A 25576-nucleotide genomic window follows, 5' to 3' on the forward strand; every position below is an offset into this window, starting at 1 on the left:
CAGTTGTCATTGGATCACAAATTGGCTAATTTTTTGCTTACATATCGAAATACTCCTCATACAACTACTGGTAGAACACCAGCAGAGTTGTTTCTCAAATGACAGCCACGAACCAGATTCTCGTTGTTAAGGCCAAATTTTGCACAGTCAGTAGAAGAGACACAATTAAGACAGAAAGAGAATCATGATAGAGGTAGAGTAAAAGAGAGAAATGTGAAATTAAACCAGAAGGTGAGAGTGAAGAACCATCACCATAAATGGTTAAAGTGGTTATCAGGAAGAGTGGTGAAGATATGTGTTCCTCGCACATATTTGGTAAAGATGTTTGATAATGGACAGGTTAGGTTAGTTCATATTGATCATTTTTTACCTACAGACATGGAAGGAGTTGAAGGTGGGAATGATTCAGTTATTTCTGACTCATCAGATAGTTTTGATACACCAGTAGCAAATCCTAAATCCAATGTACCGGAAACAAATCCAGGAGAGAATCAGAATGAAAGTCTGAGTCCGAGTCAGGAAAACAAAGAGCCTTAAGTTAGAGTGAGTTCAAATGAAAATCAAGGAAATTCCATGGAGGAAAACGTTCCTCAGGATGAGCCTCGAATGAGTTTAGATTCAATACCATGTTTGGAAGTTTCTGTTCGAGAGCGAAGGTATCCTCTTTGAAACAGAAAACAAGTGGTAAAGTTAAATTTGTAAATATGGAAAAAAAAAGTTTATATCCTGTGTTATGTATAAACAGGAAAGTTATGTATGATGTTTGTTATGATGGCTTCTTCATTAAGAAGGGAGAAGTGTAATGTCTGTAAGCTTGTAATGTTTGTAGCTCCACACTGTGGATGTGGATGTATTGTGTACTGCAAGTGCATAGTTAATCATTGAACAGAACTTGGCAGTTTCCGGAGACTTCCGAGAGAGCTGCCTGCCATGTTAGGAAGCTGTGTGTGCTGTGCTCTGTGAATATATCACATCCACGACGGAACAAACGTGGTGTGGCTCACCACGTGGTTGATGAGGGCCAGTTCAGAGATAGCCCGGATACGCAACCCGAGGAGGAAGTGAATGGACTGTATTCGTTCCTGGGCAAGAGCCAGTTGATAGTCGTTAATGTAAAGCTGAATAGCGTGCCTGTATCAATGGAGCTGGACATGGGTGCGAGCCAGTCGATAATGAACCAAAGGATATTCGACAAGCTGTGAGACACTAAGGCTGCGAAACCGAAGCTGAGTCCAGTCAATGCCAGGTTGTGCACTTACACTAAGGAACTCTTACCGGTGCTCGGCAGTGCAGCAATCAAGGTGTCATATGACAGTGTGGTTCACGAGCTACCATTATGGATCATCCCAGGTAATGGTCCAACGCTGTTTGGCAGGAATTGGCTCGAGAAAATCAAGCTGAACTGGAATGATGTCAAGATGATGTCCTCGGTGGATGATATTTCATGTGCTCAAGTATTTAAAAGTTTCCTTCTTTGTTTGAACCGGGCATTGGCAATTTTACGGGAGCCAAGGTGCAGTTTCACCTGGATTCCAATGGAAAGGCCTGTCTATCACAAAGCTCGGTCTGTTTCGTACATGATGAGGGAGAAGGTTGAAATTGAGCTTGACAGACTCCAGCGTGAAGGGATCATATCTCCGGTTGAGTTTAATGAGTGGGCTCGTCCCATTGTTCCTGTGTTGAAGAGTGATGGCACTGTCAGGATTTGTGTACACTACAAGGTTATGATTAACCGATTTTCGAAACAGGATCAGTATCCGTTACTGTGGGATGATGACCTGTTCGTCATGCTAGCTGGTGGAAAGTCGTTCATGAAACTGGATCTGACGTCAGCCTATATGACACAGGAGCTTGTCGACACTTCGAAGAAACTCACCTGCATCAACACCCATAAAGGACTGTTCGTCCATAACAGGTGTCCTTTTGTGATTCATTCGGCTGCAGCCATATTTCAGAGGAATATGGAGAGTCTACTGAAGTCCGTTCCTAGAACTGTCGTATTTCAAGTTGACATTCTGGTCATAGGTCGCAACACAGCTGAACATCGGAACAATCTTAAAGTCCTACAGCATCTGGACAAAGTGGGACTCTGGCTGAAACACTCGAAGTGTGTATTCATGGCACCTGAAGTCGAATTCCTCGGGAGGAAGATTGCTGCTGATGGCATCAGGCCCACTGATTTGAAAACTGAAGCCAGCAAAAATGCACCCAGGCCTCAGAATGCGACGGAGCTGTGTTTGTTCCTTGGGCTACTCAACTACTTTGGTATTTCTTACCCAGATTGAGCACTTTACATGTGTTACTAAGAAAAGGCGACAACTGGATCTGGGGTGCGTCTCAAGATCGAGCCTTTGAGAAAGCAAAGAATCTGCTATGTTCAAACAAGTTGCTTGTTCATTATGATCTGTGTATGCATCTTGTATTGGCCTGTGTACTCCAACAAGCAAATTAATCTGGCAAGCTACAACCTGTTGCGTATGCTTCGAGAAGTCTGTTTAAAGCGGAAAGAGCTTACAGTATGGTAGAGAAAGAAGCTTTGGCCTGTGTGTATGGGGTAAAAAAAATGCACCAGTTTGGTCTTCGTTTTGAATTAGAAACGGATCACAGGCCACTCATTTCATTGTTTGCGGAAAACAAAGGTATTAACCAATGATCGTCCCGTATTCCAAGGTGGGCGCTGACATTGTCTGCCTATGATTACGTCATCTGTCATAGACCTGGTACTGAGAATTGTGCCGATGCACTGAGTCATCTGCCCTTACCCACAACTGAGATGGAGATGCCTCAACCTGCAGATGTTAGTAATGGATGCTTTATTTTACTGAGTACTACTTCTTTAGTGATAGTGATTGTATTAAGTTCCTCCCTCCCTATAGCCCTTTGATTATCCACTTTTGGGATGTCAAACACTGGTTTGAGATCCAACTTTCTCACCCTCCAACTGAATTTGAAATTCAACCATGCTATGGTCACTCATTCACAGAAGCCAGTATTCAGTCAATTCGATTCAGCCTTTTTTTTTAATGGCCGACTTGCATTGGCAGCCTTGCATTGATGATTTTGCAGGGTCCATGCTGCGATGTTGCTGCCTGCCACTCCGCTTCTGTGCCGGGCTGTTGCCACAGCGCCCTGCTCCCCGTTGGTGAAGTGGTGGACCCTCATCCATTGCAGAGCTCGCAGCGTGCCCTCCCCTTTAAGCCTGACATTGTGCTCCACTTCCTCTCAGGGGTTGTAACCCCAATTTCGCGGCCGGGGCAGAACTTCCGTGCCGGGCGCGGGAAGTCCCACATCGTGTCGGTTACCGCACCCAACCGAGGCATTACTCCATTTTGGCCCCTGTGAATTTAAAAGCGATTTGCCAAGGATTACTTTAATCCTTGAAATTGTGTTCTTTGTTTATTATTTTATGTACTTGAGTTGGGTGGCTGCAGAAATATAACTATATTATATAACTGTTTCTTGTGTGCTTGTTCATCTTTGTTACTTTGATAATCAAACAAATTTGTTAAGTTAAAATTTAAAATAAGGAGGTCTGATGTGATGCTGTACCACTTTTGAAGACCAAAGTGAGATGTTATGGAATTACCAGACTGGGATGTCCATTTGTTTCCCAGGCCCACTTTTGAAAACATAGCTCGATCTCAAGGCAAGGACACCTTAAATGAGAAATTGGGCTCATTCATGCATGGTCTAAGATATAAGAGATGAAATAATCCAGGGTGGATGGTTAGAAAAGGCAAAAAAACATAACACTAGTTGTAGTGTATGAAATTATGCAATTAACTCCATACTGTGAGTCAGTGACTAGGTGTAACCTGATCAGTCTTTAATGGTTTCCAGAAGTGAAAATACAAAGGTGAAGTTCAGGTTATATACCGGGCCCAGCACGAGTGTACCTATGACCCTGGGGCCTTCGACAGTATTGCCCCCTATTGGTGGCAGACCTTAATGTACATATGGTGCAACAGGGAGGGATTCAAATTCCTGGGACATTGGAACCGGTTCTGGGGAGGTGGGACCAGTACAAACTGGACGGTGTGCACCTGGGCAGGACTTGAACCGATGTCCTAGGGAGAGTGTTTGTTAGTGCTCTTGGGGAGGAGTTAAACTAATAGGGCAGGGGGATGGGAACCTATGCAGGGAGGCAGAGGGAAGTAAAATGGAGGCAGAAGCACAAGGGAAAAAGGAGAAAAGTAGAAGTGGAGGATAGAAAAATCAAAAAGGGCTACATTACAACATAATTCTAAAAGGACAAAGAGTGTTAAAAAAACAAGCCTGAAGGCTCTGTGTCTCAACGAAGGCGGAGCATTCGTAATAAGGTGGCTGAATTAACTGCGCAGTTAGCTGTTAACGGATAAGATGTAAATGGGATTACGGAGACATGGCTCCAGGGTGACCAAGGCTGGGAACTCAACATCCAAGGCTATTCAATATTCAGGAAAGATAGACTGAAAGGAAAAAGAGGTGGGATCGCATTGCTGGTTAAAGAGGAGATTAACGCAATAGTAAAGAAGGACATTAGCTTGGATGAGGTGGAATCTGTATGGGTAGAGCTGCGGAACAGCAAAGAGCAGAAAACACTAGTGGGAGTTGTGTACAGACCAGCAAACAGTCATAGTGAGGTTGGGGATGGCATCAAACAGGAAATTAGGGATGCATGCAATAAAGGTACAGCAGTTATCATAGAAACATAGAAAATAGGTGCAGGAGTAGGCCATTCAGCCCTTCTAGCCTGCACCGCCATTCAATGAGTTCATGGCTGAACATGCAACTTCAGTACCCCCTTCCTGCTTTCTCGCCATACCCCTTGATCCCCCTAGTAGTAAAGACTTCATCTAACTCCCTTTTGAATATATTTATTGAATTGGCCTCAACTACTTTCTGTGGTAGAGAATTCCACAGGTTCACCACTCTCTAGATGAAGAAGTTTCTCCTCATCTCGGTCCTAAATGGCTTACCCCTTATTCTTAGACTGTGACCCCTGGTTCTGGACTTCCCCAACATTGGGAACATTCTTCCTGCATCTAACCTGTCTAAACCCATCAGAATTTTAAACGTTTCTATGAGGTCCCCTCTCATTCTTCTGAATTCCAGTGAATACAAGCCCAGTTGATCCAGTCTTTCTTGATAGGTCAGTTCCACCATCCCGGGAATCAGTCTGGTGAATCTTCGCTGCACTCCCTCAATAGCAAGAATGTCCTTCCTCAAGTTAGGAGACTAAAACTGTACACAATACTCCAGGTGTGGCCTCACCAAGGCCCTGTACAACTGTAGCAACACCTCCCTGCCCCTGTACTCAAATCCCCTCGCTATGAAGGCCAACATGCCATTTGCTTTCTTAACCGCCTGCTGTACCTGCATGCCAACCTTCAATGACTGATGTACCATGACACCCAGGTCTCGTTGCACCTCCCCTTTTCCTAATCTGTCACCATTCAGATAATAGTCTGTCTCTCTGTTTTTACCCCCAAAGTGGATAACCTCACATTTATCCACATTATACTTCATCTGCCATGCATTTGCCCACTCACCTAACCAATCCAAGTCACTCTGCAGCCTCATAGCATCCTCCTCGCAGCTCACACTGCCACCCAACTTAGTGTCATCCGCAAATTTGGAGATACTGCATTTAATCCCCTCGTCTAAATCATTAATGTACAGTGTAAACAGCTGGGGCCCCAGCACAGAACCTTGCGGTACCCCACTAGTCACTGCCTGCCATTCTGAAAAGTACCAATTTACTCCTACTCTTTGCTTCCTGTCTGACAACCAGTTCTCAATCCACGTCAGCACACTACCCCCAATCCCATGTGCTTTAACTTTGCACATTAATCTCTTGTGTGGGACCTTGTCGAAAGCCTTCTGAAAGTCCAAATATACCACATCAACTGGTTCTCCCTTGTCCACTTTACTGGAAACATCCTCAAAAAATTCCAGACGATTTGTCAAGCATGATTTCCCTTTCACAAATCCATGCTGACTTGGACCTATCATGTCACCTCTTTCCAAATGCGCTGCTATGACATCCTTAATAATTGATTCCATCATTTTACCCACTACTGAGGTCAGGCTGACCGATCTATAATTCGCTGTTTTCTCTCTCCCTCCTTTTTTAAAAAGTGGGGTTACATTGGCTACCCTCCACTCGATAGGAACTGATCCAGAGTCAATGGAATGTTGGAAAATGACTGTCAATGCATCCGCTATTTCCAAGGCCACCTCCTTAAGTACTCTGGGATGCAGTCCATCAGGCCCTGGGGATTTATCGGCCTTCAATCCCATCAATTTCCCCAACACAATTTCCCGACTAATAAAGATTTCCCTCAGTTCCTCCTCCTTACTAGACCCTCTGACCCCTTTTATATCCGGAAGGTTGTTTGTGTCCTCCTTAGTGAATACCGAACCAAAGTACTTGTTCAATTGGTCTGCCATTTCTTTGTTCCCCATTATGACTTCCCCTGATTCTGACTGCAGGGTACCTACGTTTGTCTTTACTAACCTTTTTCTCTTTACATATCTATAGAAACTTTTGCAATCTGCCTTAATGTTCCCTGCAAGCTTCTTCTCGCACTCCATTTTCCCTGCCCTAATCAAACCCTTTGTCCTCCTCTGCTGAGTTCTAAATTTCTCCCAGTCCCCGGGTTCGCTGCTATTTCTGGCCAATTTGTATGCCACTTCCTTGGCTTTAATACTATCCCTGATTTCCCTTGATAGCCACAGTTGAGCCACCTTCCCATTTTTATTTTTACGCCAGACAGGAATGTACAATTGTTGTAGTTCATCCATGCGGTCTCTAAATGTCTGCCATTGCCCATCCACAGTCAACCCCTTAAGTATCATTCGCCAATCTATCCTAGCCAATTCATGCCTCATACCTTCAAAGTTACCCTTCTTTAAGTTCTGGACCATGGTCTCTGAATTAACTGTTTCATTCTCCATCCTAATGCAGAATTTCACCATATTATGGTCACTCTTCCCCAAGGGGCCTCGCACAATGAGATTGCTAATTAATCCTCTCTCATTACACAACACCCAGTCTAAGATGGCCTCCCCCCTAATTGGTTCCTCGACATATTGGTCTAGAAAACCATCCCTTATGCACTCCAGAAAATCCTCCTCCACCATATTGCTTCCAGTTTGGCTAGCCCAATCTATGTGCATATTAAAGTCACCCATTATAACTGCTGCACCTTTATTGCATGCACCCCTAATTTCCTGTTTGATGCCCTCCCCAAATCACTACTACTGTTTGGAGGTCTGTACACAACTCCCACTAACGTTTTTGCCCTTTAGTGTTCTGCAGCTCTACCCATATAGATTCCACATCATCCAAGCTAATGTCTTTCCTAACTATTGCATTAATCTCCTCTTTAACCAGCAATGCTACCCCACCTCCTTTTCCTTTTATTCTATCCTTCCTGAATGTTGAATACCCTTGGATGTTGAGTTCCCAGCCCTGATCATCCTGGAGCCACGTCTCCTACATTAACCTACATATTGATTGGTCTAACCAAACTGGTAGAAATGCGGTGGAGGAGGATTTCCTGGAGTGTATTAGGGATGGTTTTCTAGACCAATATGTCGAGGAACCAACTAAAGGGCTGGCCATCCTAGACTGGGTGTTGTGTAATGAGAGAGGATTAATTAGCAATCTTGTTGTGCGAGGCCCCTTGGGGGAGAGTGACCATAATATGGCAGAATTCTTCATTAAGCTGGAGAGTGACACAGTTAATTCAGAGACTAGATCCTGAACTTAAAGAAAGGTAACTTTGACAGTATGAGATGTGAATTGGCTAGGATAGACTCGTGAATGATACATAAAGGGTTTACGGTGGATAGGCAATGGCAGACATTTAAAGATCACATGGATGAACTTCAACAATTGTACATTCCTTTCTGGCGTAAAAATAAAACGGGGAAGGTGGCTCAACCGTGCTTACAAGGGAAATTAGGGATAGTGTTAAATCCAAGGAAGAGGCATATAAAGTGGCCAAAAAAAGCAGCAAACCTGAAGACAGGGAGAAATTTAGAATTCAGCAGAGGAGGACAAAGGGTTTAATTAGGAGGGGGACAATAGAATATGAGAGTAAGCTTGCAGAGAACATAAAAACTGACTGCAAAAGCTTCTACAGATACGTGAAGAGAAAAAGATTAGTAAAGACAAATGTGGACCCTTACAGTCAGAATCAGGTGAATTTATAACTGGGAACAAAGAAATGGCAGACCAATTGAACAAATACTTTGGTTCTGACTTCACTAAGGAAGACACAAGTAACCTTCTGGAAATACTAGGGGACCAAGGGGAAACTAAAGGAAATCCTTATTAGTCAGCAAATTGATGGGATTAAGGCCGATAAATCCCCAGCGCCTGATAGTCTACATCTCAGAGTACTTAAGGAAGTGGCTCGAGAAATAATGGATACATTGATGGTCATTTTCCAACATTCTATAGACTCTGGACCAGTTCCTATGGACTAGGAGTAGCTAATGCAACCCCACTTTTTAAAAAAGAAGGGAGAGAGAAAACGGGGAATTATAGATTGGTTAGCCTGACATCAGTGGTGGGGAAAATGTTAGAATCAATTATTTAATCTGTAATAGCAGCGCATTTGGAAAGCAGTGACAGGATCGGTCCAAGTCAGCATGGATTTATGAAAGGGAAATCATGCTTGACAAATCGTCTAGAATTTTTTGAGGATGTAACTAATAGAGTGGACAAGGGGGAGCCAGTGGATGTGGTGTATTTCGACTTTCAAAAGGCTTTTGACAGGGTCCTACACAAGAGATTAGTGTGCAAAATTAAAGCACATGATATTGGGGGTAATGTACTGATGTGGGTAGAGAACTGGTTGGCAGACAGGAAGCAAAGAGTAGGAATAAACAGGCCCTTTTCATAGTGACAGGCAGTAACTAGTGGGGTACCGCAAGATTCAGAGCTGGGACCCCAGCTATTTACAATATACATTAATGATTTAGACGAAGGAATTGAATGTAATATTTTCAAGTTTGTAGATGACACTAAGCTGGATGGCAGTGTGAGCTGTGAGGAGGATGCTAAGAGGCTGCAGGGTGACTTGGACAGGTTAGGTGAGTGGGCAAACACATGGCAGATGTGGTATAATGTTGATAAATGTGAGGTTATCAACTTTGGTGGTTAAAAACAGGAAGGCAGATTATTATCCGAATGGCGACAGATTAGTAAAAGGGGAGGTGCAATGAGACCTGGGTGTCATGGTACATCGGTCATTGAAAGTTGGCATACAGCTACAGCAGGCAAATGGCACGTTGGCCTTCATAGCGAGAGGATTTGAGTATAGGTGTATGGAGGTCTTACTACAGTTGTACAGGGCCTTGGTGAGGCCACACCTTGAATATTGTGTATAGTTTTGGTCTCCTAATCTGAGGAAGGACATTCTTGCTATTGAAGGATTGCAGCGAAGGTTCACCAGACTGATTTCCGGGGTGACAGGACTGACATGTGAAGAAAGACTGGATCAATTAGGCTTATATTCAATTAAATTTAGAAGAATGAGAGGGGATCTCATAGAAACATATAAAATTCTGACAGGATTGGACAGGTTAGATGCAGGAAGAATGTTTCCGATGTTGGGGAAGTCCAGAACCAGGGGTCACAGTCTAAGGATAAGGGGTAAGCCATTTAGGACCGAGATGAGGAGAAATTTCTTCACTCAGAGTTGTGGGCATGTAGAATTCTCTACCGCAGAAAGTTGTTTGGGCCAGTTCATTAGATATATTCAAAAGGGAGTTAGATGTGTCCCTCATGACGAAAGGGATCAAGGGGTATGGAGAGAAAGCAGGAATGGGGCACTGAAATACATGATCAGCCATGAACGTATTGAATGGTGGTGCAGGCTCGAAGGGCCGAATGGCCTACTCCTGCCCCTATTTTCTATGTTTCTATGTTTACATTACATCCCCCAGTTCTTGGCACAGGTCCATATTACAAGTTCAGACGGCCTGGAGTCCTTCGCTCCCTGGTTAACCATTTCAGTACAATCCCAGTGCTTTCCGAGTCTCTCATGACTTGGGGCTGGGCGTTGACCACAGTGGGTTCATCTGGTGGCTGGACGTGAGTTGATTGGTCGTCTAAGCTCGCGGTGTCTTCTTCCAACTGTTCCGGTTCGTCAGTGTGTCTTAGCTTGATTGATCAATGAGTTTCCTGCACATCTACCTATTCTTGAGCTTAACCATATACACCCGGTTACACTCCTTATCCGTAACATTGTCCGGGAGCCACTTAGGCCCTTGACCATGGTTAAGTACATACGCTGGGTCATTTACAGATACATCGCATGACACTGCGGCGCAGTCGTGATACCACTGCTGGCATTGTCGTCGGGATTCAACATGATCGTTAAGGTCAGGATGGACTAGAGAGAGCCTGGTTAGGAACGCACGTATGCTATACACTTTCTCCTCGGAGCTCTCAAATGCCTCGGGTTGCATCACTAGATCCATGCTGAATTGGTTATCATCCACGTGGTGTGTCGCAGCTCGCTTGCTCTGCTGTGGACACGTCCACTGAAGATGCCCCATCTTCGCACACCCTCTGCATACATACTGCCAGAAGCGGCACTGATGTGGTCAGTGATTGCCCCCGCAACGCCAACATGTTGAGCTCGTACTTGCGCCCAATGGCGGGCTTTGAACGGCTCCCGGTCTTGCAGACACAGTCGAGTAGGCCCTGCCATCTTCAGCTCTGCCAGCTGTCGATACAATTTTGTACACAGTACTTGCCGTGAACTTCCTGTTTTGTCGCGATATCTGCTTCATGCTTTTCTGCGTGGACATGCAAGCCTGGGCGATGGTGATGATCTTGCTGAGGTCCGGCGTCTCTGCAGCCAGCAGCTTACTTAAGATCGCCTCTGGTTGATCCCGATCACGAAAAAGTCACGCAGCATGTCTTCCAATGCAGGCCCAAATTTGCAAGGCCCTGCAAGACGTCTCAGGTCAGCAACAAATGCCGCTACGTCCTGGCCTTCTGGATGAACGTGCGTTTAGAAGCGATATCTGGATATGAGGATTCCTTTTGTGGGTTTAAGATGTTCCCAAACTAGAGCACACAGTTCTTTGTAATCCTTTTCTGTAGGAAGAGTGGGTGAGAGCAGATTCTTGATGAGTGCATAGATCGTGGGGCCACAAACAGTGAGAAGAACTGCCCTGCGCTTCTCTGCATCCTTGTCTTTGTTTAGGTCGTTTGCCACGAAATACTGGTCAAATCTCCTCAATCCTCTCCCTCATTGAATCTCTCGAGAATTCCAACAATACTCGATTGTGCTGTGCTCGCCATACTTTTGCATGGGTTCGTATTTGCCTCGTTGCCAGTTGTGGTGTATGAAATTATACAATGAACTCCGTACTGTGAGCCAGTGACTAGGTGTAACCTCATCAGTCTTTAATGGCTTCCAGAAGTGAAGATACAAAGGTGAAGTTCAGGTTATATACCGGGCCCAGCACGAGTGTACCTATGACCCTAGGACCTCCGACAGTAGTGCCCCCTGTTCGTGGGCAGACCTTATATACATACATACATTGCAGTTTGATGTTTCCCGTGCATTCTACTGCCAAATTTTCCCTTCTTTCTGTGCTCTGCTCTGCTCTTCAATCAAATTTACCATTGAACTTGACATATTAATTTAGATTCAGAACAGATCTAGCAGCTCAAAAATGGGCATCCATGAGGTGCTGTGGGCCGTCAGCAGCAGCAGAATTGTATTCCACCACAACCTGCAAACTCATGGCCCGTCATATCCCTCACTCTACCAGTACCACCAAGCCAGGTTTAGTGATGAGTGCAGAAGAGCTTGCCAGGAGCAGCACCAGACAGACCTGAAAAAAAAGAGGTGCCAACTTGGGGAAGCTGCAACACAGCTAAATGCATACTAAACAGTAGAAACAGCATACTTATAGACAGAGCTAAGCGATTCCACAATCAACGGACCAGATCAAAGCTCTATAGTCCAGTCGTGAATGGTGGTGGACAATAAAACAACTCATGGGAGAAGGAGGTTCCATAAATATCCCCATTCTCAATGATGACGGAGCCTAGCATGCGAATGCAAAAGACAAGGCTGACATGTTTGCAACCATCTTCAGCCGGAAGTGCCAAGTGGATGATCCATATCAGCCTCCTCCTGAGGTCCCCACCTTTACAGAAGCCATTCTTCAGCCAATTCGATTCACTACACACGATATCAAGAAGTGGCTGAATGCACTGGACACAGCAAAGGCGATGGGCTCTGACAACATCCCGGCTGTCATGCTGAAGACTTGTGCTCCAGAACTAGCTGTGCTTCTAGCCAAACTGTGCCAGTACAGCTACAACTTTGGCATCTACCCGATAATATGGAAAACTGCCCAGGTATGTCCTGTCCACAAAAAACAGGACATTCCAATCTGGCCAATTACTGCCCCATCAGTCTACTCTAAATCATCAGCAAAGTGATGGAAGGTGTCATCGACAGTGCTATCAAGCAGCATTTACTCACCAATAACCTGCTCACTGATGCTCAGTTTGGGTCCCAGCAGGACCACTCGGCTCCAGATCGCATTACAGCCTTTGTCCATACATGGATAAAAGAGCTGAATTCCAGAGGTGAGGTGAGAGTGACTGCCCTTGACATCAAGGTAGCATTTGACTGAGTGTGACATCAAGGAGCCCTTGTAAAACTGAGGTCAATGGGAATCAGGGGGAAAACTCTCTACTGGCTGGAGTCATATCTAGCACAAGGAAAGATGGTTGCAGTTGTTGGAGGTCAATCATCTCAGCCCCAGGACATCGTTGCAGGAGTTCCTCAGGGCAGTATCCTAGGCCCAACCATCTTCAGCTGCTTCATCAATGACTTTCCCTCCATCATAAGATCAGATGTGGGGATGTTCACTGATGATTGCACAGTTTTCAGTTTGATTTGCAACTCCACAGATAATGAAGCAATCCATCTGCGCATGCAGCAAGACCTGGACATCATTTCGGCTTGGGCTGATTAAGTGGCAAGTAACATTCGTGCCACACAAGTGCCAGGTAATGTCTGTCTCCAACAAGCGAGAGTCTAACCACTGCCCCTTGTCATTCAACGGCATTACCACCACCGAATTCCCCACTATCAACATCCTGGGGGTCACCATTGACCAGAAATTTAACTGGACTAACCACATAAATAATGTGGCCACAAGAGCAGGTCAGAGGCTGGGTATTCTCCTGTGAGTATCTCACCTCCTGACTCCCCAAAGCCTTTCCACCATCTATAAGGCACAAGTCAGGAGTGTGATGGAATACTCTCCACTTGCCTTGTTGAGTGTAGCTCCAACAACATTCAAGAAGCTCAACACCATCCAGGACAAAGCAGCCTACTTGATTGGAACCCCATCCACCACCTTTAACTTTCACTCGCTCAGCCACCTGCATACTGTGCACTGCAGCAACTCGCCAAGGTTTCTTCGACAGCACCTCCCAAACCCACGACCTCTACCACCTATAATCGCCGTTCCTTCATCGGCACTGGGTCAAAATCCTGGAACTCCCTCCTGAACAGCACTACCTTCATCACAAGGACTGCAGCGGTTCAAGAATGCAGCTCACCACCACCTTCTCAAGGGCAGTTAGGGATGGACAATAAATGCTACCAGCGACGCCCACATCCCAGGAGTGAATATTTTTTTTAAATGCCTTCAATATATCTTGTGCTTCTCCACCATAACCAAGTTCTACAAATTTAAAAGGGTGCTTAAAAACCTGGTCTTAAGAAGTGTTCTCTCGTACAAGATGATTTAAGTGAGATACAGTGCTTATGAAGCTGTAACTCAGTGAAATTTCAATGACTTCTGGAGAAAAGAAAAGGAAATTATAAGCAAAAAAGAGGAGGATAACAATTACATTTGTTCTTTGTGAATTAAATGTTCAGGTCATTGTAAACTCAAATGGGGAAGCTTGTTATACATAAAAGTGACGATGTTTCTGTCATATATAACATTACCTCTCCTTTCCCATTCTTCAATTTGATAACCAGACCTTTCCATTACAGGTATCACAGTCTTCTCTTGTTTTCTTTTTAACCAAATATAAGGAATACTTTTAAATGTAATATGTTTGTGTATTTGAGCATAATAACATGAACTAATGGATAAACTTTACATTTACATTTTTTAATAGGCATTTGTTTAACCATCTTTCTTTAAAACAGACTTTACTGGCCTCGATTGAGCCCATTTTGCACTGCCTTATCAATTTTGGGGACATTGTATTAATCAGGACAGTTAGGGGCAATTACCATCTTTTGATTTTGCTCATTAAAGGCCGGTGTAGAGACGTAGGAGGAATAATTCTGACCTGCGCTATGCACCGCTTAATTTATTTTCATAATGAAAGTGCCTGGACTCTGTCCACAATGGAATGTTCTGCTGTGTCTGTTCACAGACAAAGTGTTGTTTGAACACCCCCCCTGGTCCAACCTGCTTCTAGCCAGCTATTTGCTGATGGGCCTGATATTATTTCTGCTCCTTCACTGGTGATATTTCCCATTTCAGATGTCGTTAGGAAAACAATTAAATATTACAGTAGTGAACTGGTGAGCAGAATACCAAGATTTACCAATTTTAATCCCATCCTCCCTGCAAATAGCAACATACAGTCCATAAGTAGCCATTACTGAGATGGACTAAATATACCCGGTTATAAGGTCTACAGGAAAGATAGGGAAAATGGTAGGGGGGGGGGAAGGAGTAACCATCGTGATTAAGGATGAAATCACTTCAATGATAAGAGAAATAAGTTGTGTCCCGCAAGGATCTGATTTGGGCCTCAACTATTCATCATGTTTATTAACGACTTAGATAATGGGATAGAAAGCCACATATCCAAGTTTGCTAAAGGCACAAAAATATGCGGCATTGTAAGCAGTGCCGATGGAAGCATAAAATTACAAAGATTAAGTGAATGGACAAAATTGTGGCAAATGGATTTCAATGTAGGCAAATATGAGGTCATCCACTTTGGACCAAAAAGGATAGAAGGGAGTACTTTATGAATGGTGAAAAGCTCGAAACAGTGGAGGCCCAAAGAGGCTTGGAGGGCCATGTGCATAGATGATTAAAATGTAATGGACAGGTACAGAAAATAATCAAACAGGCTAATGAAATGCTGGCCTTTATATCTAGAAGACGAGAATACAAGGGGTAGAAGTTAATCAACAGCTATACAAAACCCTGGTTAAATCAAACCTGGAGTACTGTGAGCAGTTCTGGGCACCACGTGACACAGTTAATTCAGAGACTAGGGTCCTGAACTTAAAGAAAGGTAACTTCGATGGTATGAGACGTGAATTGGCTAGGATAGACTGGCAAATGATACATAAAGGGTTGTCGGTGGATAGGCAAACATTTAAAGATCACATGGATGAACTTCAACAATTGTACATCCCTGTCTGGCGTAAAAATAAAACGAGGAAGGTGGCTCAACCGTGGCTAACAAGGGAAATTAGGGATCACTGACTGAGTGACCACACTGACTGAGTGACCACACTGACCCAATGACCACACTGACTGAGTGACCACACTGACCCAGTGACCAAGGAAGAAGCATATAAATTAACCAGTAAAAGCAGAAAACCTAAGGACTGGGAGAAATTTAGAATTCAGCAGAGGAGGATAAAGGGTTTAATTAGGAGGGGGGGAATAGAGTATGAGAGTAAGTTTGCAAGGAACATAAAAGCTGACTGCAAAAGCTTCTATAGATATGTGAAGAGAAAAAGATTAGTGAAGACAAATATAGGTCCCTTGCAGTCAGAATCAGGTGAATTTATAATGGGGAACAAAGAAATGGCAGACCAATTGAACAAATACTTCGGTTCTGTCTTCATTAAGGAAGACACAAATAACCTTCCGGAAATACTAGGGGACCGAGGGTCTAGCGACAAGGAGGAATTGAAGGAAAACCTTACTAGTCAGGAAATTGTGTTCAGGAAATTGATGGGATTGAAGGTCGATAAATCCCCAGGGCCTGGTAGTCTGCATCCCAGAGTACTTAAGGAAGTGGCCCTAGAAATAGTGGATGCATTGGTGGTCATTTTCCAACATTCTATAGACTCTGGATCAGTTCCTATGGATTGGAGGGTAGCTAATGTCACCTAACTTTTTAAAAAAGGAGGGAGAGAGAATACAGGGAATTATAGAATTATCGATAGTGGGGAAAATATTAGAATCAATTATTAAAGATGTAATAGCAGCGCATTTGGAAAGCAGTGACAGGATCGGTCCAAGTCAGCATGGATTTATGAAAGGAAAATCATGCTTGACAAATCTTCTAAAATTTTTTGAGGAACTAGTAGAGTGGACAAGGGAGAACCAGTGGATGTGGTGTATTTGGACTTTCAAAAGGCTTTTGACAAGGTCCCACACAAGAGATTAGTGTGAAAAATTAAAGCACATGATATTGGGGTAATGTATTGACGTAGATAGAGAACTGGTTGGCAGACAGGAAGCAAAGAGTCAGGATAAACGGGTCCTTTTCAGAATGGCACGCAGTGACTAGTGGAGTACTGCAAGGTTCAGTGCTGGGACCCCAGCTGTTTACAATATACATTAATGATTTAGATGAAGGAATTGAATGTAATATCTCCAAGTTTGAAGATGACACTAAGCTGGTTGGCAGTGTGAGCTGTGAGGAGGATGCTAAGAGGCTGCAGGGTGACTTGGACAGGTTAGGTGAGTGGACAAATGCATGGCAGATGCAGTATAATGTAGATAAATGTGAGGTTATCCACTTTGGTGGCAAAAACAGGAAGATAGAATATTATCTGAATGGTGACAGATTAGGAAAAGGGGCGGTGCAATGAGACCTGGGTGTCATGGTACATCAGTCATTGAAAGTTGGCATGCAGGTACAGCAGGTGGTGAAGAAGGCAAATGGCATGTTGGCCTTCATAGCTAGGGAATTTGAGTATAGGAGCAAGGAAGTCTTACTACGGTTGTGCAGGGCCTTGGTGAGGCCTCACCTGGAATATTGTGTACAGTTTTGGTCTCCTAATCTGAGGAAGGACATTCTTGCTATTGAGGGAGTGCAGCGAAGGTTCACCAGACTGATTCCCGGGATGGCAGGACTGACCTATGAAGAAAGGTTGGCTCGACTAGGCTTATATTCAATGGAATTTAGAAGAATGAGAGGGGATCTCATAAAAACATAAAATTCTGACGGGGTTGGACAGGTTAGATACAGGAAGAATGTTCCCGATGTTGGTGAAGTCCAGAACCAGTGGTCACAGTCTAAGGATAAGGGGTAAACCATTTAGGACCGAGATGAGGAGAAACATCTTCACTCAGAGAGTTGTGAACCTGTGGAATTCTCTACCACAGAAAGTTGTTGAAGCCAGTTTGTTAGATATATTCAAAATGGAGTTAGATGTGGCCCTTACGGCTAAAGGGATCAAGGGGTATGGAGATAAAGCAGGAATGGGGTACTGAAGTTGCATGATCATATTGAATGGCGGTGCAGGCTCGAAGGGTCGAAAGGCCTGCTCCTGCACCTATTTTCTATGCTTCTATGTTTCTATGTTTCACATCTTAGGAAGGATCTATTGGCATTGAAGGGAGTGCAGCGTAGGTTTACCAGAATGATACCTGGACTCCAGGGTTTAAATTACGGGGTGAGATTACACAAACTAGGGTTGTATTCCCTGGAATTTAAAAGACTAAGGGGTAATTTGATCAAAGTTTTCAAGATACTAAGGGGACCTGATAGGGTAGATAGAGAGAAACTCTTTCCGCTAGTTGGGGAGCCTGGGACTAGGGGGCATAGTCTTAAAAATTAGAGCCAGGCCAGGAAACACTTCTACAGACAAAGGGTGGCCGAAGTTTGGCACTCTCTTCCACAAACAGCAATTGATGCTAGATCATTTTTTAATTTTAAATCTAAGATTAATAGATTTTTGTTAACCAATGGTGTTAAGGGTTATGGGCCGATATATGGAGTTATGGCACAGATCAGCCATGATCTCATTGAATGGCAGAACAGACTCAAAGGGCTAAATAACCTACTCCTGTTCCTAGGTTCCTATGTAAGTGATTCCATAGTACCGCACTTCGTGCTGGTTCTTGATTTTAGAAGAGTTCTGTCACATGGATTGAAAAATAGTGAAGTTCAACTTATTGCTGGCTTCTTATTAAACCACTGTATCTCACTTTCTTCTTTGGTAAACATGCAGTTGAGGACTCAGCCAACTTGCCACCTTCCCCACCACCATCTCCAGCATCAGAACACTTTAGGGCAGCAGAGAAAGGTAAGAAAATGGAATGGTTATACCTCTGGGCACAGATGAAAATAATAATTCTGCTTGACTATATATAAATATTGCAGTATTTAGGCATGAATACATATAAATTGATGATAGAAGAAATTCTAATCCAATTTTAAAATAAAATATGTATGTGCTTGTTTAACTGTACTGAATTGTTCAAAGCTTCATTGTTTTCATTGAAGTGTTTGGATGATTTGTGAAGATTGACCAGTTTGTTGGTGTTTGAATTACATCAGTGGATGAAACTGGCCATGCAGTAATTATAAAGCAACAGTGCCTGGGATGTGCAAGTCAAAATGATAATATTTCAGTGCTACCACTTACTTTCAAAGCTGTCCTGATCAATGGAGTCTGTTTTTTATTTATGATCTGGAAATCTTTATTTGCATTGAGAATAACATATCAACAAAATGTGTGCGTAAAATACTCAATATATGCATAATGTAGCTTGTTTCATATAACTTGGTGATTTGTTTAACCTTAAGCTAAATTGACTCTTGGGACTAGAATTTCCTCTCACATTGCCCATTTACCGCCCGTTTTGGAGAAAAATGTTAAATACCACCCGGTACCTCCTGTTTCACCTCCCGATTAACACCGGTGGTAATTTGGGCCTACCATTACCGCCGGGGTTGCTGTACATCGCCTGTTCACGTTTCACACCCAAAAATCGATCATAATCTGTTGTTGGGGAAAATGCTGGAGTCCATTATTAAGGAAGCAGTAGCAGCACCCCTGCAAAATGCACGTTTTTTCTTCTCTGCGCATGCACGGGCATTCTCCCACAATTTCGGGGTCAAAGGTGACCCTGCACATGGGCAGAGGACATAGAGTGCTGGACATTTTGAAAGTGCAGACGTAGGTCAATCTGAGAGAGGGAGGAGCTGTTGAATAAGGTCTGTGCATAGAGGGGAGTGCATGGTAGTAACTAATCTTTATTAGGGACAGATTTTAAAAATGGAATAAAATTTAGTCAGCCAAACCCCTGCAAATTCAAAGGAAATATTTTGAAGCAATAAAATTTTATTGATTGTGACACTAATGTTCTCTGAATTGTGAGTGAATGGCAACAGTTCAGAACCCTGCAAAGCAAGGGAATGTTTCTGTAAGATTTCAGGGTAATAATACTTGTTTGAAAGCACTGCAAAATAAAAGAAGAGACAAGAAACAATTTGAAGAAACCAGAAATTTAAACCTCAGTTGCAATATTTTCTATGAGGTCTCGAGATTGCTGGGCTGACTGATTATCGTTTGTTTCTCACCAAATGCTCCTGTTTCTTCTTGTCCTCCTTCAATATACATTGGGAGTGAAAGATAAACGAAGAATGCAGCCATAGAGAAAAAAAAATGGAGAAAATATTACAGCGGTGAGGAGGGATCATCCAATGAGGCCATATGGGTCAAATTGAAAAATAAAAAAGGGGCGATCACACTGCTGGGCATGTATTGTAGACCCCCAAACAGTGGGAGGGAGATAGAGGAGCAAATATGTAGGCAAATTGTTGTGAAGTCCAAAAACGATAGGGTCGTAATAGTCGGCAATTATAACTATCCAAATATTGATTGGGACAAATTTAGTGTGAAGGATATATTCTTGAAGTGTATTCAAGAGAACTTTTTTCGTCCGTATGTAGCAAGCTCAACACGAGAAGTGGCGGTCTTGGATTTAGTTTTGGGGAACGAAGTTGGGCAGGTTGAAGAGGTATTAGTGGGAGAGCACTTGGGTGCCAGTGACCAAAAATTCAGTCAGATTCAAGTTGGTTATGGATAAGGACAAGAATAGGCCTGAAATAAAAGTTCCGAATTGGGGAAAAGCTAATTTTGCTAAGTTAAAGAGTGATTTGGCATGATGGTGGACTGGAAACAGCTACTTGTGGGTAAATCAATGTCAGAACAATGGGAGGCATTTAAGGAGGAGATCCGGAAGGCTCAGTCCAAACATGTGCCCTTAAAGAAAAAGGCTGGGAAAAATAATTCTAGAGCCCCTTGGATGTCTAGTGACTTACAGGGGCGGATTAAGAAAAAAAGGGACGCTTATGTCATATATCAACGGCTAAATACTATAAAATCTTTAGATGAATATAAAAAGTTAAAAGGCAAAATTAAAAAGGATATTAGGAATGCTAAGCGAGAGCACGAGAAATTCTTGGCCAGTAAAATTGAGGAAAACCCTAAGATGTTCTTTAAATATATTAAGAGCAAGAGGGTAACTAAAGAAAGGGTAGGGTCTATTAAAGACCATGAGGTAATCTTTGTGTGGAGGCGGAAGATGTTGGGAGGGGTCTTAACGAATACTTTGCATCTGTTTTCACAAAGGAAAGGGGCAATGCAGATACTGCTATCAAGGAAGAGTGTGATATTCTGGATGAAATAAATATAGTGAGAGAGGAAGTATTAAGGGGTTTAGCAGCTTTGAAAGTAGATAAATCCCCAGGCCCAGATGGAATGCATCCCAGGCTGTTGAGCGAAGTAAAAGCGGAAATAGCAGTGGCCTTGGCCATCATTTTCCAGCCCTCTTTGGATCTGGGCATGGTGCCGGAGGATTGGAGGACTGCTAATGTAGTACCCTTGTTAAAAAAGGGAGAAAGAGATAGGCCGAGTAATTACAAGCCTGTCAGCCGAACCTCAGTGGTTGGAAAATTATTGGAAAAAGTTCTGAAAGACAGGATAAATCTGCATTTGGAAAGGCAAGGATTAATTAGGGACAGTCAGCACGGATTTGTTAAAGGAAGATCGTGTCTGACTAACCTGATTGAATTTTTTGAGGAGGTAACCAAGAGGGTCGATGAGGGTAGTGCGTACGATGTAATATATATGGACTTTAGCAAGGTTTTTGATAAGGTCTCGCACGGTAGACTGGTCACGAAGGTTAAAGCCCAGGGATCCAGGGTAAAATGGTAAGTTGGATCCAACATTGGCTTGGAGGTAGGAAGCAAAGGGTAATGATTGATGGATGTTTTTGTGACTGGAAGGATGTTTCCAGTGGGGATCTGCAGGGTTCAGTACTGGGTACCTTGCTTTTTGTGGTATATATCAACGATTTAGATTTGAATATAGGAAGTATGATTAAGAAGTTTGCAGACGACAGTTAAATTGGCTGTGTGATTAATAAGGAAGAGGAAAGTCATGGGCTGCAGGAGGATATCAATCTACTGGTCAGGTAGGCAGAGCAGTGGCAAATGGAATTTAATTCAGAGAAGTGTGAGGTGATGTACTTTGGGAGGGCTAATAAGGAAAGTGTGTACACATTAACCGGTAGGTCACTTAATAGTGTAGATGAACAAAGGGACCTTGGAGTGCTTGTCCACAGATCCTTGAAAGTAGCAGGCCAGGTGGATAAGGTGGTTAAAAAGGCATACGGAATGCTTGCCTTTATTTGCCGAGGCATGGAATATAAGAGCAGGGAGGTTATGCTTAAATTGTATAATACTTTGGTTAGGCCACAGCTGGAGTATTGTGTGCAGTTCTGGTCATCGTATTATAGGAAGGACGTGATTGCACTAGAGAGGGTGCAGAGGAGATTTACTAGGGTGCTGCCTGGAATGGAGAATCTTAGTTATGAGGACAGATTGGAGAGGCAGGGTTTGTTCTCATTGGAACAGAGAAGGTTGAGAGGAGACGTCATTGAGGTGTACAAAATATTGAGCGGCCTGGACATAGCGGAGAGTAAGGGTCTATTTCCAGTGGTGGAGGGGTCTATTACGAGGGGGCAGAGTTTTAAGGTGGTTGGTGGAAGGTTTAGAGGGGATTTGCGGGGGGGCTTCTTTACGCAGAGGGTTGTGGAGACCTGGAACTCGCTGCCTGGAAGAGTGGTGGATGCAGAAACCCTCACCACTTTTAAGAGATGGTTGGATGGGCACTTAAAGTGCAGTAACCTGCAGGGTTACAGACCTAGAGCTGGTAATTGGGATTAGACTGGATGACCTTTTGTTGGACGGAGCAGATATAATGGTAAGTACTGCAGGGAATAGAATACGGCCAGGCTGATCCCCTGGACAAGTTTCGATCGCCTGGATGGATCGGAGAGGAATTTTCCCAGATTTTTTTCCCCTAAATTGGCCTGGGTTTTTATCTGGTTTTTGCCTCTCCCAGGAGATCACATGGCTCAGGTCGAGGTGAGTGTAGAATGTTTTAGTATAAGGGGTGCCGCAGTTCTGGTGAGGCGGATTGGTTGGGCTGGGTGTTCTTTGCCATTCCGTCATTGTTCACGGGTTTATGTATGGCCTTTAGGGCTGCTGACCGGGAGCTGTGTGGCTCTTTGTCGGCCGACGCGGACATGATAGGCCAGAATGGCCTCCTTCTGCGCTGTAAATTTCTATGTTTCTATAACACCGGGCCCAAGTAAGGTAAGTACCTAAAAAAAAAAAGGGCGGATTCCATCCTGAGCGATAACGTGCAGTAAAAAAAACATTTTTGTGGAAATTTGAGTGCTGCAGGGGAATTTTAACAGGAACATAAGAAATAGGAGCAGGAGTACGCCATTTGGCCCCTTGAGCCTGCTCCGTCATTCAATAAGATCATGGCAGATCTGATCATGGACTCTGCTCCACTCCCCATAAACCTTTATTCCCTTATTGCTCAAAAATCGTTCTATCTCCGCCTTAAATATATTCAATGATTCAGCCTCCACAGCTCTCTGGGGCAGAGAATTCCATAGATTTACAACCCTCTGAGAGAAGAAATTTCTCCTCAGCTCAGTTTTAAATGGGTGGCCCCTTATTCTAAGACTATGTCCCCTAGCTTTAGTTTCCCATATGAGTGGAAATATCCTCTCTGCATCCACCTTATCATAGAAACATAGAAAATAGGAGCAGCAGTAGTACATTCGGCCCTTTGAGCCTGCACCACCATTCAATATGATCATGGCTGATCCTCTTATCTCAACAACATTTTCCTGCTTTCTCCCCATACCCCTTGATGCCTTTTGTGTCTAGAAATCTATCTACCACCTCCTTAAATCTATTCAGTGACTTAGCCTCCACAGCCTTCTGTGGTAGAGAATTCCACAGGTTCACTACCCTCTGAGTGAAGAAATTTCTCCTCATCTCAGTCCTAAATTTACCACCCCATATCCTGAGACTGTGACCCCCTTGTTCTAGACTTCCCAGCCAGGGGAAACATCCTCCCCACATCCAGTCTGCCCAACCCTGTCAGAATGTTATACGTTTCAATGAGATCCCCTCTCATTCTTCTAAACTCTAGTGAATACAGGTCTAGTCGACCCAATCTCTCCTCATAAGATCATAAGACAGTCCTGCCATTCCAGGAATCAATCTAGTGAACCTTTGCTGCATTCCCTCCATGGCAAGTATATCCTTAGGTAAGGAAACCAGAACTGCACACAATACTCCAGGTGTGGTCTCACCAAGGCCTGTATAACTGTAGTATGACATCCTTGCTCCTGTACTCAAATCCTCTTGCAATGAAGGTCAACGTACCATTTGCCTTCCTAACTGCTTGCTGCACCTGCATGTTTGCTTTCAATGGTGTACAAGAACATCCAGGTCCCTTTGTACATCGACATTTCCCAAGCCATCACCATTTAAATAATACTTTGTCTTTATGTTTTTCCTACCAGAGAGGATAACTTCACATTTATCCATGTTATACTGCATCTGCCATGTGTTTTCCCACTCAATCAACCTATTTAAATCGCCTTGCATCGTCTTTGCATCCTCCTCACAACTCACAATCCCACCTAGTTTTGTGTCGTCAGCAAACTTGGCAATTTTTACATTTGGTTCGCTCATTTATAGAATATATTGTGAATAGTTGTGGCCCAAGTACTGATCCCTGTGGTACCCCACTGGTCACTGGCCGCCACCCTGAAAAAGACACGTTTATTCCTACTCTCTGTTTCCTGTCAGTTAACCAATTTTCAATCCATGCCAGTATATTACCCCCAATCCTATGTGTTTTAATTTTGCACACTAACCTCTTATGTGGGACTTTATCAAAGGCCTTCTGAAAATCCAAATACACTACATCCACTGGTTCTCCCTTATCTATTCTATCAGTTACATCCTCAAAAAACTCCAGTAGGTTTGTCAAACATGATTTTCCTTTCATAATTTCAAGTTGTCCTTGTCTAATTCCGTTGATATAATCTAAGTGTGCCATTATCACATCCTTTATAATAGACTCTAGCATTTTCCCTACTACTGATGTTGGGCTAACCGGTTTGTAGTTCCCTGTTTTCTCTCTCCTTCCTTTTTTAAATAGTGGGGTTACATTCGTCATCCTCCAATCTGCAGGAACTGTTCTATGATCTATAGAATTTTGGAAGATGACAAACAATGCATCCACTATTTCCATGGCTACCTCTTTTAGTACACTGGGATGCAGATTATCAGGCCCTGGGAATTTATTCGCTTTCTGTCCCATTAGTTTCTCCAGCCCTAGTTTCTTACTAATAATCATTTCCTTTAATTCCTCTTGCTCACTCGACCCTGGGTTCCCTAGCATTTCTGGGACGTTATTCGTGTCCTCTTCCGTGAAGACAGAACCAAAGTATTTATTTAATCGTTCTGCCATTTCCTTGTTCGCCCTTATAAATTCTCCCGTTTCTGACTGTAAAGGACCTACATTTGTCTTTACTAATCTTTTTCTTTTTATGTACTTATAGAAACTTTTGCAGTCATTTTTTATGTTCGTTGCAAGTTTACTCTCATACTCTCTTTTCTTCCCCTCTTGATCAATCTCTTGGTCCTTTTTTGCTGAATTCTAAATTTCTCCCAATCCTCAGGCTTGCTACTTTTTTCTGGCAACTTTGTATGACTCCTCGTTGGATCTAATATTATCCTTAATTTCTTTTGTTAGCCATGGTTGGGCCACTTTTCCTTTTGCGCTTTTGCGTCAGAAAGAAGTGTATAACTGTTGCAATTCATGCATTCGTTCCTTAAGTTTTAGCCATTGCCTATCCACTGTCATGCCTTTTAATGAATCTTCCCAATCTTTCATAGCCAATTCATTTCTTATACCTTCGTGGTTTCCTTTGTTAAGATCTAGGACCCTAGTTTCGGATTGGACTACTTCACTTTCCATCTTAATAAAGAATTCAATCATGTTATGGTCACTCTTCCCTAAAGGACCCCTCAGAACAAGACTGTTTATTAACCCCTTCTCATTGCACAATACCCAATCTAGGATAGCCTGTTCCCTGTTAGACTCCTCAAAATACTCGTCTAAAAAACCATCTCGTACACACTCCAGGAATTCATCTTCCACAGTATTATTACTAAATTGGTTTGGCCAGTCTATATGTAGAT

At 43.3% G+C, this 25576-nt stretch overlaps 1 protein-coding gene across 1 annotated transcript in view; it reads left to right on the top strand.

Annotated features, from left to right (window-relative positions):
* LOC139259998 (microtubule-associated protein 2-like) overlaps nt 1-25576 on the top strand; it is a 607920-nt gene that overhangs the window by 466787 nt on the left and 115557 nt on the right. Inside the window, exon 7 of the mRNA XM_070876037.1 lies at nt 18216-18290. Coding sequence (XP_070732138.1) covers nt 18216-18290 — 75 coding nt within the window. The remainder of the gene's footprint in view (nt 1-18215; nt 18291-25576) is intronic.

This window comes from Pristiophorus japonicus, chromosome 3, assembly GCF_044704955.1.
Source record: "Pristiophorus japonicus isolate sPriJap1 chromosome 3, sPriJap1.hap1, whole genome shotgun sequence".
In the NCBI taxonomy this organism is placed as follows: Eukaryota; Metazoa; Chordata; class Chondrichthyes; family Pristiophoridae; genus Pristiophorus; species Pristiophorus japonicus.